Source organism: Staurois parvus, unplaced genomic scaffold, assembly GCF_062004578.1.
Source record: "Staurois parvus isolate SC_StPar_1 unplaced genomic scaffold, SC_StPar_1.0 ptg002753l, whole genome shotgun sequence".
NCBI classification, from domain to species: domain Eukaryota; kingdom Metazoa; phylum Chordata; class Amphibia; order Anura; family Ranidae; genus Staurois; species Staurois parvus.
Window position 1 is genome coordinate 1934727 of NW_028320549.1, and position 17606 is coordinate 1952332.

Here is a 17606-nt window from a genome sequence, read left to right on the forward strand (position 1 = left end):
GCCCTTCTTTCCTGCTGAGTACCCCCAGAGCAAGCGACTTGCTATGGGGGCACCCAAGCAGGTTCGCTCCCAAGGTGTTGCTCTGTGTGTCCATTCACACATAGAGCTGTGGCTCAGACCTGCCCCCTCTCTCTCCTCATGGGCTCACTGACTGTGACAGCAGCGGGAGCCAATGGCTGTACACAGAATGCATGATGGTAGGAAAACCTTGAGCCTTTACAACCACTTTAATTCTCTTTCTTGAAGGTGTTCAAAGCTGTTCTGAATAAAACCTTACTTTGTGATACAATACCAGTGCCTCAGAGCACATCTTCATTCCACAACCTGTAATCAGGAGTGCCTCAACCATGCTCTCCTTGGCGAAAACAGAAATTCTTGCACATCCAAAAGCATTTGCATAGATTGTCTTATGAGTGATCTGGCTCTGGTAAATGTTTATGTATTTAAACTGCCTTTAGCTTTTTTGTCAGGAGTTTCTCTTTAAAAGTTGCACTTATTGTGCCTGTTTACCAGAGAAACAGGCTTGTACAACATGACCATTTATGAGTAAGGCCAGTTATGCTTGTCTCAGTTAATCTACTCATTGATTTCTTGAATCCAGTGTGGCAAGGACAACTGTTTATATGGTGCATTTAACAGTATGTCCTTCCTGAATTATTTAAATTTTTTTTTTTTTTTTTTTAAAGTAAATCACACAGATTTTACCCATGTTGCACAATTCAGCCTTGATCATGTGACGGTAAAGCGCTTTTGCACAGATTTCAGGGACTTCCTTTTACACATATTGTTGGTCACAAGAACAGTTGTGCCATATGACTGAAATTTGAGGTTGAGTCTGTCTGAATATCGTGGCTGTGAGAAAAAAACAAACTATTGCTCCCTTAGTTCGGGAAACGAGATCCACTGTAAGTTTCTGCTTTTATCAAATATATGTTGCGCTCCTAAATACTTCTCAATAAATAATTAAATTATTACCATTAAATTAATTCAAATTATGATACAAATAACTAATAAAAGTGTATAAATACCAAAAAATATTTAAATAGATGATTTCAACTAATCAATCTCCTCCAAATAAATATCAAAATAATTCCACATAAAATACTCCTCTGAAAAAATATTTTACCAAGTGCTCATAAATCATTAGTGACATGATGTACTTACTAATACCCTTAATTTCATTTATATTCATAATACCCTCATTTAATATAACAAAAATAATAAACCAACTAATAACACTCAAGTAAAACGCATTTAAATGATCCCCATAAACAAAAATAACCAAATGCTCATAAATAACTAGTAGTGATTAGTATGAATCCAAACATCATCAAAATAATAGTCCCATTGAATAAACAATTGTTTGTATATAGTGACTTGGTGCTTGTTGTTCCTCAATTTGTGACTTTTGTGAATCCTTCAAATAGTGAAGATGTGCGCTCACCTCCTTTGATGCCTGCAATTAGGCTATACACGCTTTCGGTTCACTTTCCCTGGAACCTGCTGGACATATATACTTTTGCTGGTAAAATTGGGAGATCCTTCCTTTAGGAGTAATGGATGTATCCTCTGGTGGCTGATTATCCCCTCAGGGATTACACACTCCTTTTGTTATCTCAGACCTCTTAATTATCCTCTCCTTCTGTTACTCCGCATGCAGGAAGAAATAGAGGACATAGTGCTTTACCTTTTAAAACTATTTTATTCCCACCGTCTCAGGTGATGGCAGGTGTATGACTCAGAGGCCAGCAGAGGATTTCCAATGGGATATTGCGTTATTTAAACCTGTTTAATGTGAGTTTAATACTTTGATGGTGGGAATAAAATAGTGTTCTGAGCAGCTTTTAAAGGTAGCAGGAGGCTTGCCCCTCCAGTGCCTCTCCGGTCTCTCCCGTGTGATCGGGAAGCCCGGCACTGAAGTCAGCAGTTCCACCGGCTGATCAGAGACCGAAAATACAGATTTTTACTTGTAAACAAAAAATGTCTGAAAAGTGTCTTCAAGTGGTTAATCATAATCCTAATGATGGATCTCTTTTGTTTGACCTATAGGCTGAATGATAAAAATCTAAGAGATTCCCACATCCACTGCATATCCTTTATTGCAATTAATGAGCCATCTTTCATTGTAGGCGTATTGCAACAGATTGACATATCCTCAAATCATTAAGCAGTCTTTGCTTTTATTCCCCAGATCCCACCACCTCCAGATGAGGACAGTGACTTTGTTGTAGTAGAACATGAAGATACCAGGTCACCACAGAACTCAGATGAAGTTTACTCTCAGTTGTTGAAGCTTCTTGAACAGCATGAGGTATCTTGCACTGATCCTCCAAATATTCCATCATATTCTCTAATTTTATACATAAAAATCAACTCCAGCTTACCTTTTTTTTTTTTTCAAATTGATAGAATGGAATTTGTGTGTCCCCGCTCCAGAGATTCTTCTCACTTTCTGTCCTGGTCACATGGTTATGCCCTAGTGCACCGTCTCACAGTGCAAATCTATGAATCAGCGAAGCCATTAAAAAGAATCTACTCCCCAGTGATATAGCTTATCCCTAGAGCTTCATCTATGAGCGAATCTACAAATATTGCTGTGTTTATGACAATACAAAAGAAACATTGGGCAGCAAGTTAGTAAAAATGTGAAAGACTCTAAGGAATTACTGCAGAGTATATCCTGCTATTATCTCACATTATGTACGCGCGAAAAAAATTACTTTCCTTTTCCTTTAAAGTTGAACTGTGATTGGTAACTGGAAATAGTGGGATCATGATATTATTTACATTGAAGCATCATACTTCTTAAGGTTTTGTGATGGAACTACTTTGATTGAGTGGTGATAATGTATGACATATGAACTGTGAACCTTTTGAATAAGGATGTTGTAGGCTTTATATTAAATGTTATTTATGGAATACATATTAAATTATTTGTGTATATGGATCTCTCAAATGAGCAAGACCGAAACTGAAACATCTTGGGTAGTGTCTAATCATCTATACTACAATATATGATTTTATTATCACTAGAAGCCAAATTAACAAAACTAAAACACCAGGATAAAGATCTTTATTTTTAAAAGGAAAGTTGTTTTAGGCTGAGTCCAGTGAGATTCAAAATTTAGTGTCACATGGATAAAATAAAAATCCTTATCCTTGCATAAATCTTTATGAATTGAACCTTATTGGATTTCATCTGTCTTCAAGGCCTGCCAAAGGTTTTTTCGGCATATACTGTATAGTGTCTTTTGTTTCTAAATGCATTGTATGGTCAAATGTTTGTGGACACCTGACCATCACACCTACATTAGCTTGCTTGAAAACCCATTCCAAAACCATGGGCATTCAAATTGAGATGCCCCCCCCCCCCCCCACCCCCTTCTTGGTTGCTTTAAGTAGCCACCACTGTTCTGAAAAAGCTCTGGAGAGTGTCTGCAGAATTTCATGCCCATTAAGCCACAATAGCATTTTCAAGGTTGAATATCGATGTTGGAGAAAGCGGCCTGGCTCAGTCAGCATTCAAGTTAGCTCTGTGCAGGCAATGCGGGTTCTGACACACCAAACTTGCCAATGCATGTTTTATTGATCTGGCGTTGTGCACAGGAGCACAAATATATGCCGGAACAAAAGAGGGTCTTCTCCAAGTTGAAACCACCAAAGCTAGAAGTCTACAATTGTCTAAAATGTCTGTGTTTGTAGCTTTAACAGTACCCCTCACCAGGAAGGGTGTCCACATACATCTGACCATATAGATAGATTTGATGATCAGGTATCTACAACTTATGGCCAAATTGTGTACATAATGTAGTATTAAGGTGATAAACATTCACAGATAGTTGATATGTCTCCATTTTTCAGACCCAGAAGGTCCACCCATGGGGTTTACATCTATACAGTCCCTTTAGTATCTTTTCTATGTAAACTGGTACAAATGATAGCACAACATGGCTACTTTTATTATTTCATAAAAAATAAACACTTTTTAAGCTGTTAAGTATGTAGAAAGTATATATTTACAGCTATGAACTAGATTCATCTTCAGAGGCTTTATGGACTGGCATCATCCAGTCTTTTGTTTCCTCCTAGAAATGTTTGCGGTACTCCAAGCAATTTACTCAGATGGGAAATGTTGCAGAAACCACAAGGTGAGTAAAGAGTCTCTACATCAGTAACCAGATAGAATGTAAAGATTGCCATAGACATTAGGGAATGAAGGCACACGTGTCCTCAAGTCATGTTATTCAAAGAGAATGGTACACAGACACATTTTCTTTCTTGTCCTTTGAGAAATGTAGAGAGTCTTAAACCTTTTATTTATGCTACCACCTATACTAGCATTGGCAAAGAAAAAAATGTAGCCCGGCCCAGGGTATAATTCTCCTACTTACCAGCAAGCCTCAATTATTGCTTTATTATTATAAAGGTATATTTTATATATAAATACCTTGCTACAATCATTAATTAAGGTTTAGCTCTCAGTTACTGCACGGTCACAGTGACTTCAGTGGGGACATGCCAAGTTAAGGTGATCGTTAAGCAAAGCATCGTAGCCACGAAGTTCCCCTTCAGTTGCCATGGTAAGTTTTTTAGGTGGGCAGTCAGGGATGGTAAAATCATGGCTTTTACCATCCTGTTGCCACCCGTACAATCAAGGCCTTATTCCTGTACAGAGATTGAAAATGCCCTGATAGGCTGTTTGCTAATTCTAAGCACTTGCCTTTTCTGTTTTGTTCCAAAGCTGTTCATTTCTACTATGGATCTGTTGACTGCTGGTCCCTTGCTTTAACAGCATGACTGTTAAAACCCAGGTTTTAACATACAGGGCATCTCTTAAGTTTGATTCCTATGTTACTGAAGGCTAGGAAATACACTTCCCACAAGGTTTACCACCAGACATGGAAGGTGCACTTTGCTTGCTGTGGGTCTAACGGCTTCCACCCCTGGAGTTTCTCCATATGACAGATCTGTTCTTTTTTGCAGTTGATCTGAACCAACACCTGGCTGGTAGTACCATGGGTTGGATTTCTGCCCTTTCCATTTAGTTTCAGAGACTGTTGGCTTTCCATTTTCTAATTAAACCCTTTGTGTAGGGGTTTTGCATGGGGCTCCCAGTCCATTCCCCTTTGAACCTTCCACTCTCCGGTCAGACTCACAAGGTTGCATTTCTTGTGGCAAACACCTCGGCTAGGCAAGTGTCTGAGCTGACAGCTACAGTGGGGCAAAAAAGTATTTAGTCAGTCCCCAATTGTGCAAGTTCTCCCACTTAAAAAGATCAGAGAGGCCTGTAATTGGCATCATAGGTAGACATCAACTATGAGAGACAAAATGAGAAAAAAAATCCAGACAATCACATTGGCTGATTTGGAAAGAATTTATTTGCAAATTATGGTGGAAAATAAGTATTTGGTCAATATCAAAAGTTCATCTCAATACTTTGTTATATATCCTTTGTTGGCAATGACAGAGGTCAAACGTTTCCTGTAAGTCTTCACAAGGTTGGCACACACTGTTGCTGGTAGGTTGGCCCATTCCTCCATGCAGATCTTCTCTAGAGCAGTGATGTTTTGGGGCTGTCACTGGGCAACATGGACTTTCAACTGCCTCCACAGGTTTTCTATGGGGTTGAGATCTGGAGACTGGCTGGGCCACTCCAGGACCTTGAAATGCTTCTTACGAAGCCACTCCTTCGTTGCCCGGGCGGTATGTTTGGGATCATTGTCATGTTGGAAGACCCAGCCACGTTTCATCTTCAATGCCCTTGCTGATGGAAGGAGTTTTGCACTCAAAATCTCACGATACATGGCCCCATTCATTCTGTCCTGTACATGGATCAGTCGTCCTGGTCCCTTTGCGGAGAAACAGCCACAAAGCATGATGTTGCCACCCCCATGCTTCACAGTAGGTATGGTGTTCTTTGGATGCAACTCAGCATTCTCTCTCCTCCAAACACGACGAGTTGTGTTTCTACCAAACAGTTCTATTTTGGTTTCATCTGACCATATGACATTCTCCCAATCCTCTTCTGGATCATCCAAATGCTCTCTAGTAAACTTCAGACGGGCCCAGACATGTACTGGCTTAAGCAGGGGGACACGTCTGGCACTGCAGGATCTGAGTCCCTGGCGGCGTAGTGTGTTACTGATGGTAGCCTTTGTTACGTTGGTCCCAGCTCTCTGCAGGTCATTCACTAGGTCCCCATGTGTGGTCCTGGGATTTTTGCTCACCGTTCTTGTGATCATTTTGACCCCACGGGGTGAGATCTTGCGTGGAGCCCCAGATCAAGGGAGATTATCAGTGGTCTTGTATGTCTTCCATTTTCTAGTTATTGCTCCCACAGTTGATTTATTCACACCAAGCTGCTTGCCTATTGCAGATTCAGTTTTCCCAGCCTGGTGCAGGTCTACAATTTTGTTTCTGGTGTCCTTCGACAGCTCTGTGGTCTTCACCATAGTGGAGTTTGGAGTGTGACTGTTTGAGGTTGTGGACAGGTGTCTTTTATATTGATAACAAGTTCAAACAGGTGCCTTTGATACAGGTATGAGTGCAGGACAGAAGAGCCTCTTAAAGAAGAAGGTGCAGGTCTGTGAGAGCCAGAAATCTTGCTTGTTTGTAGGTGACCAAATTCTTTCCTAATCAGCCAATGTGATTGTCTGGATTTTTTTTTCTCATTTTGTCTCTCATAGTTGAGGTCTACCTATGATGCCAATTACAGGCCTCTCTCATCTTTTTAAGTGGGAGAACTTGCACAATTGGTGGCTGACTAAATACTTTTTTGCCCCACTGTATATCCTGCAAGAAACCCTTTATGTTCTTGCACAAGGACAATGTTGTATTGAGGTCCTGGGCTTCCTTTCTTCCCAAAGTAGTCTCTGTTTTGCACCCTAACCAGATCATTGTAATTCCATCCCTTTTGTCCAGCTGCAGTTCAGAAAATTGAAATTTTCTCTATTGGTTGGATGTGGTTCAGGCTGTGTGAATGTTTCAGCTGCTGCTTCTTTCATGAAGATGGATTCCCTTGTTGACATCTCAGACGGGGGCACAGCATGGGCTCCCAGGTTTCCAGTTTCACCATCTCTAGGTGGCTTGGACAAACCAAGGTTCAGGCTTTGGTCTTCAAGATTGGGCTGGCTTTCTTCACTAAGCACCTCTTCAGCTATACGACATCAAGCCTTTGTGACATTTATGTATGTGTATATGTATTTGTGTGTATATAAATTTTATTTTTCTATTTTTAAACCATATAAAATTCTTTTGAGGCATGCTGATAGTAGGAGGGTTATACCTTGGGCTGTTCTACAGTTTTTTTTGTTTGCCAGTATCCAGTCCTCCCTACAGGCAGCAGTATAACCTACAGGATTATAAAATTCTGTATCCCTCATTGGGCTCCAAGAAAAAAAGTTAATGGTAAGTACACAAATCAATATTTTTGTTGTATTATATTGTTATTCCCGTCTTTGATAAACTGAGAATATGTAGATGTCTTGACAGTTCTCCTTCGGCTAAATCTTCAGCAATGTCTGATGTTGTTTGTGTTCTTGTGGCAGGTTCGAAAAAATGGCAGATGAATGCAAGAAGAATTGTGATATCCTTCACCTATCTCAAGCTCAGGGCCGTGATCCACCTCCCTATCATTTTGAAGACAAGACATTGAGAATAGTCCGGTAACCATTTTGATCAATACTGACTGTGAGGAATGTTGAGAAGCAGTTCAGGGCAGGCATAGGTCAGATCAAGCACCAGTAACTGTTGATCAGGCATAGATCAAACCTAAGACCACTAAATGTTCAGGTCAGCCATAAATTAGACCAAACTCCAGCAACTATTTAGCTCAGGCATATGTCAGATCTAACACCAGTAACTGTTTGGGTCAGTCACAGAGCAGATCATAGAACCGATCCAACACCAGTAATATGTCAAATCTACAACCATTAGCTGTTCCGGTCAGGCATAGGTCAGACTCCAACACCAGTAACTGTTCAGATACAGTGTCTATGTATTTTTCTTTTTGGAAATGGTAGAATATTGAAATGAAAAGGGGGAGGTTATGTGAGTTGTTTGGACTAATTGTTGGTCTGTATATAACTGATCATGATCCTTCTTTCCCAACAGAGTATTCTCGGAGCTAAGTAGTACAGAGATGCTGCTGATTATAGTACGAGGCATTAATCTTCCAGCCCCTGCAGGTGACATTCTCCTTGTCTCTGTCCCTTTCAACACCTTCCAAAGAGTGCTCTCTTCCTCTTTAGTTGTTTTGTAATGTATTCTGGAGGAAAACATGTTTGTCTAGCAAACTGCAGATATTTCTCAGCCATATTCTTACCTGCTCTTTTGAGAGGAGAGGTGTCTGCATATTGCAGGTTGTTTTTATCAGTGTATTTTTTTTATTGTATTTATTTTTTATTAAAGCCCCACTCCAAGGACAGGAAAAAATGACTGTTTCAGTGCCAGCACTGCAAGGGTTTGCTTATTTTTGTCTAGGGGATGAGGAATAAGATGTGAATACTTACCTTATTCTTCACTCCTGCAGGGTCCCTCCAGTGTTGTCCCTGGTCCCCCCCAACCTCTTCTCCAAGGCCCTCCTGGCTACAGTCTCACTCTTGCCATCTCTACCTGCAAATGCCCTACATGGCACATTATGGATGCCAAGGGACCACCTACAGACTGGAGCGCCGGAGCTGGCCAGAGTGGGGGTAAGGCAAGTAATGCAGCCTTCTTATCTGCCTCTAGACAAATTTAAACATACCCTTGCACTGCTAAGGAGAATAGGGACCCCCGCTGCAAGAGTTTTTTTTCTTCCAACCTGAACTTGGGTTTAAGGTAATGTGTAGTGTTTTTTTATATATTTTGAATATTATGGTTAGAGTTAAAAAAAAAAAAATTAACAAAAATAGATTTTCTTTTTTGTCTGGCAAATATTAAATATTGAATATTCCTACTTTGTATGCTCATTTATATTCAGTGGGTGCTTTTTAAGCACCTCTTCATCTGTGTCCTGCTCCCATTTCTCAACTCTTTTATAGTATGAAACTCTCAGTTTTTCTGGTTTCTGATAATAACATTAGTATATTGGTTCACTAACCAGTCATCAAAGAGAGCATCCAGTTGCATCTGGATACTTATTTTAGACCAACCCCAGAATAGGTGTGCTTTTTTCCTGCACCTACTGAATTGCCTGGCTGAGTCTAGCATATCAGTTGTCTCATTTTGCTGCCATTCTTAGGGTTGTTGTCAATGGAAGTTGAGCTTGTGTTGATGACATGAGTTTGAGACACTTCTGCTTCAAATTGGTTTTGCATTCCCATAGACTTGTATGAAGATGCAAAACTGCTTGAAGTGAATAAAAGCCTGTCACCATAGTCCCTTACTACACTAGAATGGTGTCAGCTGTTATCTGACATGTCTACCATCTCTGTATACAAATTGGCCAAATGAGTTCAGCTGAGCTTTTTTCCACATTTATTTCAGGGCTGTCCAAAGCAGTGTTTAGGGTTTCTGTAACACAAAATATAGAAGGGAGGTGTGATTTACTAAGATTTATGTATCTGCCTCCATGCTCTGATCTGCAATTGGAACTCAGTTTGGAGTTGAGTCGGCCCTGTTTGTCTCACCCCATGGCTGGTGTCTCTGCTAGAGCATCCATTCACTAGTGTTGCAGTAACATCCTGGGCTCATTGAGTACTATATGACTCCAGAGAGACTCTGAACTGCTAAAGTCAGTGCTGATTGGCACTTCTCTGAACACACCCCGGAACTTCATGTCACTGAACTCAGGGGCGGACTGACCATTTGGAAACTCGGGCACTGCCCAAGGTCAGTAGGGGGCCCCATGAGATGCCCCTGGTACCTTTTTCATAGGCTTTTTTGAGTTTGGGCAAGGACACAGGCGCCCCATGATCCCCTATTTCCCGGGGGCCTCATGAGTTGTTAGTCCGCCCCTGCCTGAACTACAGTTAGATTTTAGAGAAATGTTAATGAGTTTTTCACTTGTATTCTTAAATGAAATCTATTTTTTTCTTGTTCAGTTGCATTTTGATCTTGTAACCTGAAAGATTCAAGTGAACCTGTGCTTTGCACATGAATTGTAAAGCAACTTGTTGACTTTAATGCCACCTTCTCCTATGCTCGCCTATTTGTTGATCTCCCATGCCTTCTTTCAACAGTCGAGGAAGGAAATCCCTGTGTTCTTGTTAAGCTTACAAAGGCGCTGAAGATTCTCTCTCCCAACCCCATGTGGCAACACTGACTCAATCACAAGCACCAATGTGATCATGTGAGAGGAAAGAGAGTTGGACAGTCCATAGATGATTTGAAAGAAAGGAGAGTAAACCGCTTCATTCCCCCATCAACAATGCCTCACGCTGAGCCATGTTCAGCTATGTTCTGCCAGCAGGCGGGAGCATGGGGAGCCTTCCTAGCAGGCAGAACACTGATTACTCTTAGAGGCTATAGCCGCTGGCAGTAATTACATGTAGAAAATCCCTACAGGCTGGTTGTACCCAAGTCAATTGATGGATCGATTTGGGGAACAGTCAGCTTGCCCATACATGGATGGAATCTTGGATGGTCCCTGCTGAACTGGACGAATTTTGATCCATGTATGGCCTGCTTTAGTAACATCCTCCCTGACTCACAAAAGTACCATATTTATTTTTTATCTGCAAGTGACTGACTGTAGCACTGGGGGAAATGATGAGAAGAAGCATGTTATGCAGGAGAGGGGGGCATTCAAGTCACCTTGTTGTTTTGCCCTGGATGGACAAAGCAAGATTTGCTTTAATGGCACAAACGCTCAAATGGCCCTTCAGGAGCTGCTGAATATACTGCAGAATGTGGACTCTATCCATGGCTGTGTTGCCCCATGTGTCACCATACAACTTCATGTTTTATATGTAGTTTCTTTTCTCGGTTATTTTTTAGTTGTAGTGTCACTTGGTATCCAATGAAAATTGCTCACTTCTATTAATCTGTTTCACAGGAATGGCACCCAACGACCTGCATGCATTTGTGAAGTTTGATTTTCCATATCCAAGCACAGTAAGAAGTGAAGAGAAAACTGGTTGTACCTTTGAAATCTCAGTCTCTGAAATTCTTCGTTGACGGTTTCAAAGGCCAGAGACAGCTGACAAGTGTAATGTTGCTGCAGTCCTGTCTTTATATTTTAAGACAGGTGAAGCACACCATCTCATGCTCCTATTATTGTGCTGGAATGGAATTATGTTTTGAAATGCAACATTTAATTCTGTTTGAGCTTTTAAACACCGTCAATGTTTGTCTCTTGCAGGAACAGCCACAGAGAAATAAAACCTATGTAGTTAAGAACACCAACTCTCCAGGTGACATTGCTCAAGTATTTTTGTGTCTAGTGGTGCTGTTGGCCAAAATATGTGCGATGTGAGAGCTAAAGCCATCGCCAGTCAGAATATTGCTGCAGGAAGGTGATGCTATATGTCCACAAGAATAAACCCAGCTTGGAATGCCACCGTGGGGAATATTTTCTAAAACTAGTGCAGTTGTGCATGGTAACCAATCAGCTTCCAGGTTTCATTGTCAAAGCTGAATTTCAGAAGCTGATTGGTTACTATGCACAACTACCCCAGATTCTGTGTGCACCAGTTTTAGTAAATCTCCCCGTGTTTCTGTTTATGGATAATAGACTACAGGGTTGATTTACGAAAGACAAATAGACAGTTGCACTCTGCAAGGGAATTTGCTCCAGAGTTTGGTAAATGAGGGGAAGCTCTACTGACTTCCATCATTCAATCATGTGGTAGCAAAAATGTCATTGCGTTTACTTGAATCTTGAATCTTTACCTCATTTACTAATCTCTGTAACTAATTTCCTTGTGGTGTGCAACTACATGTACGAAGTGAAGAGTCTGCCTTTAGTAAATCAACCCCTATGTTTAATCCATTTAATATAATTAGTGGTTCTTGGAGGAATATGTTGTATTTTTTAAGTACTGAACAGGCCTCGGTCTCTAATTTTCATTCTCTGTTGTGTTTATTTGGACTTACAGCATCCTCTCAGTACATCTTTTGTGGGTGGAACCTGAAAAATTGCTAAAATCAAACTGATTCTCTCTGAAAGTTAAATTTTCTTTCATGTGTCAGTGGGTTACATTATGAAAGTAAAGAGGTGTACCAATTTGGATTTTTTTTTTTAGCCAATTGCTTTTACTTTCTATAGCAGTGCTCCTCTAAATGTGCATGCAAGGGTAATCTGTTCATGTCTGTTTATAGTAAGATCATGCCATACATCTAATTACCATTTGTAGCAGATCTCTCCTCAAGAATTACTGCTACAGATCTGCTTATATCTTATATATTAATTATATATAATTTTTCCTGATTCAGGTGATATTTAAAAGCGGTGCACCTGCTGTAATGTGATTCTTTAATATTTAGGGAGAAAAAGGAATCTATAGCAACTCAGTAGTAGAGACTTTACTGTAATAAGGCTGGCCTTCCAAACTTAGATTTTTTTCCATTTAGTCTGGTGGCTGAATGAAACAAATCTAATAGATTCCTCCATCCACACTATACACCTCCCACTGAGGCTGGCAGAAATCAGAATACCCAAATTGCAGCCGCATCTGATTGGATGCAGCTGCTGTTTGGCCAACAATTTTCCACTCCAGACTCCTTTCAGTTGAAAGGTCAAATGGGAGGGGGCGACCGGAACTGGCCAAAATTTGAACAGTGTATAGCCAGCTTAACAAATGCTTTCAAGTCTTGTGTGTGCTTTACCGCAGCCTTTTTCAATCAGGGTGCCTTGGCAAATTGCCTAAAAATTGCTCCAAATTGCCCAAAAACTGTGTTCATGGCATCGGGCTTTTTTGTTACACAAAGCCACAAGTTTCCTAACAACTGCTGACATCAATGGTTGATGTGGAGGATATCGGGAGCCTAAACAACATCCTTGTTGGACCCGCCTCCATGAGGACTGGGGTCACATTGGCTGCGTAGTGGAGAGAAAATGAGGAAAAAAAATGCTGAAATATTAGTCAGTACCAGTATGCAAAAATGTATTTGCTATGAAATAATAAATCTCCTCTAGTGTTGTGTGTCTTAACGTGTGTGGATGCTGCTGCAATATGTAGAACTATTAGTTTAGTATTTTACATTTTAGAAGGGGGTGCCTCGAGATTGATGCCTGCTCATAATTTTAAAGGTTGCCTTGACTGGAAAAAGGTTGAGAAATACTGCTTTACTTATCACTCTGCACTGTCCTGTCAGTTACACACAGTGATTGAATAATTTGTCTGTTGTACCGAGATGATGTATTTTCTGTTTGTGTGATCTTTTATACAGAGTACGAACAGTCGTTTAAACTAAATATCAACCGCAACCACAGAGGCTTCAAACGGGTGGTTCAGGCCAAAGGCATCAAGTTTGAGATCTTCCACAAAGGGTGAGTGACTAGTACTGTTGGAGAGAACAGAGAGCCATGGCCTTCCCCAAAGCTGTAGCCAGTGTTAGCTTTGACAGTTTTTAACCACTTGCCCTCCTGAAGATTTACCCCCCTTCATGACCAGGCCATTTTTTGTGTTATGGCGCTGCGTTACTTTAACTGACAATTGCGCGATCATGCAACGCTGCACCCAAATGAAATTTATGTCCTTTTTTCCCACAAATTGAACGTTCGGTGTTATTTGATCGCCTGTGTGTTTTTTGTTTTGTTTTGTGCTATAAGCAAAGACAATTTTGAGAAACAATATTTTAGATTTTTTGCTATTAAAAATGTCCAGTAAAAAAAATTTAAAAATCAAATTTCATCATAAATTTAGGCCAAAATGTATTCTGCTACATGTCTGCTAAAAAAAAAAATCCCAATATTTGTAAATTAATTGGTTTACCTGAAAGTTATAGCTTTTACAAATGGCGTTATAGATTTTTTTTTTCCTATTAGTAATGGCGGCAATCAGCCATTTTTAGTGGGACTGCGGCGGACATTCTGACACTGGTGGGAACTAACTTGGTGTCACTGACACCAATACAGTGATCAGTGCAAAAAAAAAAAGAATTGACACTGTACTAATGGCACTGTGCAAGAAGGGGTTAATGTGAGGAGTGATCAAAGGGTTAACTATGTGCTGGGAGTGTTTTACTAGGGGGCGTGTTCTTCACTGTAAGCGCACTGATCGGGATGGCTGTACTGTGCACAGCCATCCCGAGCAGTGTGCTCGAGCTGACAGGGAGGAAGATTGTTTGTAAACAAAACAATCTTCCTCCCGGTCGGAGATGCTCGGTAATCACCGGGCGGGACCCAGTGATTGACATCTGCGAATGGCGGCGCGGCTCGCGTCCCCTACCCGGAAATGCAAAATCACGTATATACAAATGCCGCCCTGTAGCAGTATATCTGCTATAGGGTGGTCTTTAAGCTTTTAATCCTCATCCTTTTTGCCCCACATAACAATATAAACGTCAAATGTTCATTCCAACTGTACCCCCCTCCTAGTAAGAGCTGGCTCCTTACTCCTGACTTAGGATAAAGTACTAAAGGTTTGTAAGTGTTCTGGGCTGCCTAGAGTTGTCTGTAAATATAGTAAGCGATATGATTGGTGGGTATTTTTTCATTGCATCCAAAATGAAGCATACCCGCTCTGTTTGATCGACAACAGAGATATATACAGAAGATGTCCATATCATGGTTGTGTGCAGCCCATAGACTGGTTTACTTAATCAGATGTTGTTAAAAATACTTTTCTCTCCTCTTCTGCAGAGTATTCTTGTTCAGAAGTGATAAGCAAATGGGGACCGCAAGTGTTAAACTGGACAAGTTGGAGACGCAGTGTGAGATTCGAGAGATTGTAGAGGTAATAGTAATATTTTAATGCATACATCTAGTACAAATAAAATAAGAATACTATACTTTACCTTTGCAGTGATATACTTAAGCATATCTTAATGAACTTCCTATTTCAGGTGTTTGATGGAAGAAAACCAACTGGAGGGAAACTAGAGGTAAAAGTTAGATTAAGGGAGCCTCTTAATGGTCAAGACCTTCAAACAGTGACAGAGAAGTGGCTGGTGTGGACCCTGTTACAAGGAAGGTAATGGCATCTGGCTGATCAGAGGCTTCTTGCTCAGTTGGGTATAGAATTTGTTGGCTTTAATGCTTTATTTGTTGGTCTTTGGAGGCGGTTCTTATCTTGGAGGTACAGATAATGGTGTGGGAACCATCGGTGGTATGGTGTGCCCGGGGACATTCCAGTTAACCAAGGTTTAACTGGAAGGTGGTGGTGCTGCACTGCGGACAGTATGGTTGTCTCCGAGCTGGTTGGTTGCGGCTGGAGGCCTTGTGTAATATGGTTGTCCGCAGGTGCATTTCAGATCATTTTTGGTTGGTGCCTTCGAAGACCAACAACAACTCTGTATGTTGCTGTTATAAGGAATGGTTGGTGTGTTAAAATGTTTGTTAATAAAAGGCCATGTTGGCCATTTTACTCCAAAATTGGTGTCATGTTTTCCTTTAAGTATAGCTAAAAGGGGGGGATCTGGATTGACCTATCTCTGGTGCTCTAGTCATGCACACTGGATGGTGATAATGCTGGTACTGTTAGCTGTGTAAAAACATGCGTTTTTCAGCTTTTTTAGAATTTTTGTATTAGCATTTAATGAAGTTTGCGTTTTTTTAGCAGTTTGAAAAAAACGTCAAAAGCCAAAAACAGCCGCTGTAAAAACGTCCCATGTGCATGAGGACTTAGAATGTATTTCTTGTGGACTAAACATTTTTTCTTGTAGCCAAACTCCTGCCTCCCCAACCCCCCACAAAGCAAGAACGCCAACCAAACATGTAAAAGACATGTATGTGTATGATCACTTTGTTGTAAAATCGTATCTTTTAGAAATAGATTAGACTGCATGAGTGGTTAAATCAATATTTTTTTTTTATTGAAAAGAAAGTGTTGGTCCTGGTAAGAAAAACATTCAATAGAAATTGACAAAGTTAATGGTGTTCTTTCTTAATTTGCACTTCTATAGTGCTTTTCTCTGGGGACTCAAAGCAATTAGGTGAGGCAGCTATCTTGGGTGCACTCAACTGAGCCAATTAACCCAGCGGCATGTGTTTGGAGTGTAGAAGGAAACCAGAATACCTAGAGGAAACCCAGGCAAGCACAAGGAAAACATGCAAACTCCATGCAGACAGCAACCTGGTCAGGGTTCAAACCTAGTGCTGCAAGGAAATCATACTAACCACCCGTCTATGGCCTGCATTAGACCCATTTCTTTCGGACAGGTTGCTGTACACACAGACCGAATGTCAGCCAGTTTCTGCTGAACCGGCCAATACTGCCCGATATTCGATCCGTGCATACCAGCCTTCAAATCATGGTCCAGAACAATGTCTGCAACTTTGTCTAGTAGCACCGTGCAGGCAGTTACCGCTCTGATACAGATGGGTCAACTCTTGATTACTGGGCTCAGCTGGCATGAAATAATCTCAATGATTTGTTTTTTTCTACCATGTTCTTGTGTAAGAACTCAAATTGCATGTCCTTGGGTTTCATTACAGAAAAGAGTAAAGGATTTCCTGCAGTCTGGTAGAGTCAATGCAGGTACAGTGGTAACAGCTTGTGCCAGTGTCGAAATCTGTCTGTTATTTTCGTTTTTATTATTAAACTTGAAATTCTGACATACTGTGGCAGCACACAAAGGACCCATCAGTTAGTAAGTCTTCCAGAACAGAGCTCATATCAGTTTGGAACCAAATGGATTTTCACTTACATTAAAGGATAAGTTCAACTTTAAAAAAAAAAAATGCACATTTTTTTGCAGATAAAAAAAATGTGCATTTACTATTTGTTTTGTTTTTTTTTGTAAGAGCCTGTAGAACATTGCACCCACAGTCAGCAGATCGTGGGTGAAATGCAGAGCTCCTGTAGACTGTCAGGAAAAAAAACATGTTTTTACTACCCCTAACTGCAAATGTAAAGGAGCCCTTACCCAATTTTTAAACAGCAGAGAAGCGAATCTGCACATCAGAGTTTGAAACTGGCAATTCCTGTAGCCTCCTCCCCATATAGATGGCTGTATTCAGGGCTTTTTTTTTCTCAGGGAGTAGGTGCAGGAACCCCCTCCCCCCCAACCACCCTTGTCTCCACCCCCTACCCACCTCCGAACACCATCTATGGTTCCACCTCCCAGTGCTGCCCCTTTTAGAGAATACAGAACCAAGTATCATTTTGTGGTGCTAAGTAATTTGGAATTTGTTAATGATAACAAAAAAAAAAAGCTGTAAAATAGATCCCCTGCAACCAGCAACAATATAACCTTCTGGCAACAATAGATCCCCCCAGCAACAAAAGACCTCTGGCAGCAACAACAGATCTCTAAATCCGTCAGCAGCCAGACATAACAGATCCCTCCCTCAACAGTAGATCCTTCCCAGCAACAGATGACCCCCCAGAAACATAAGACCCCCTTAACAACAATAGACCCCCCAGCAACAAAAGACATCCGGCAGCAACAACAGATCTTTGAACCCTTCAGCAGCCAGAAATAATAGATCCCTCCCTCAACAGTAGTTCCCTCCCAGCAACAAATGACCCCCCAGAAACATAAGACCCCCTTAACAATAGATCCCCTAGCAACAAAAG

The 17606-nt window shown here is 40.8% G+C and overlaps 2 protein-coding genes across 2 annotated transcripts in view; both read left to right on the top strand.

Annotated features, from left to right (window-relative positions):
* LOC149429296 (coiled-coil and C2 domain-containing protein 1B-like) overlaps window positions 1–11122 on the top strand; it is a 36188-nt gene extending 25066 nt beyond the window's left edge. Inside the window, exons 2-6 of the mRNA XM_089666606.1 lie at window positions 2172–2311; window positions 4090–4148; window positions 7548–7664; window positions 8113–8186; window positions 10979–11122. Of these exons, the coding sequence (XP_089522732.1) occupies window positions 2172–2311; window positions 4090–4148; window positions 7548–7664; window positions 8113–8186; window positions 10979–11100 (512 nt within the window). The 3' untranslated portion in view covers window positions 11101–11122. The remainder of the gene's footprint in view (window positions 1–2171; window positions 2312–4089; window positions 4149–7547; window positions 7665–8112; window positions 8187–10978) is intronic.
* Window positions 11123–11170: 48 nt separating this feature from the next.
* Window positions 11171–15322, top strand: LOC149429297 (coiled-coil and C2 domain-containing protein 1B-like). The gene is made up of 4 exons (XM_089666567.1): window positions 11171–11336; window positions 13315–13414; window positions 14729–14822; window positions 14932–15322. Exons 1-4 carry the CDS (start codon window positions 11210–11212, stop codon window positions 15061–15063), a joined length of 453 nt encoding a protein of 150 aa, XP_089522693.1. The 5' UTR covers window positions 11171–11209; the 3' UTR covers window positions 15064–15322.
* The last annotated feature ends 2284 nt before the right edge of the window (window positions 15323–17606 follow it).

Excerpts from the sequence above, each read along its gene's own strand:
- LOC149429297 (XM_089666567.1), top strand. The coding sequence starts at position 11,210 with ATGGAATTATGTTTTGAAATGCAACATTTAATTCTGTTTGAGCTTTTA. Across the intron at positions 11,337-13,314 it reads TAAGAACACCAACTCTCCAG|AGTACGAACAGTCGTTTAAA; the intron begins GTGACATTGCTC and ends TCTTTTATACAG. Across the intron at positions 13,415-14,728 it reads TTTGAGATCTTCCACAAAGG|AGTATTCTTGTTCAGAAGTG; the intron begins GTGAGTGACTAG and ends CCTCTTCTGCAG.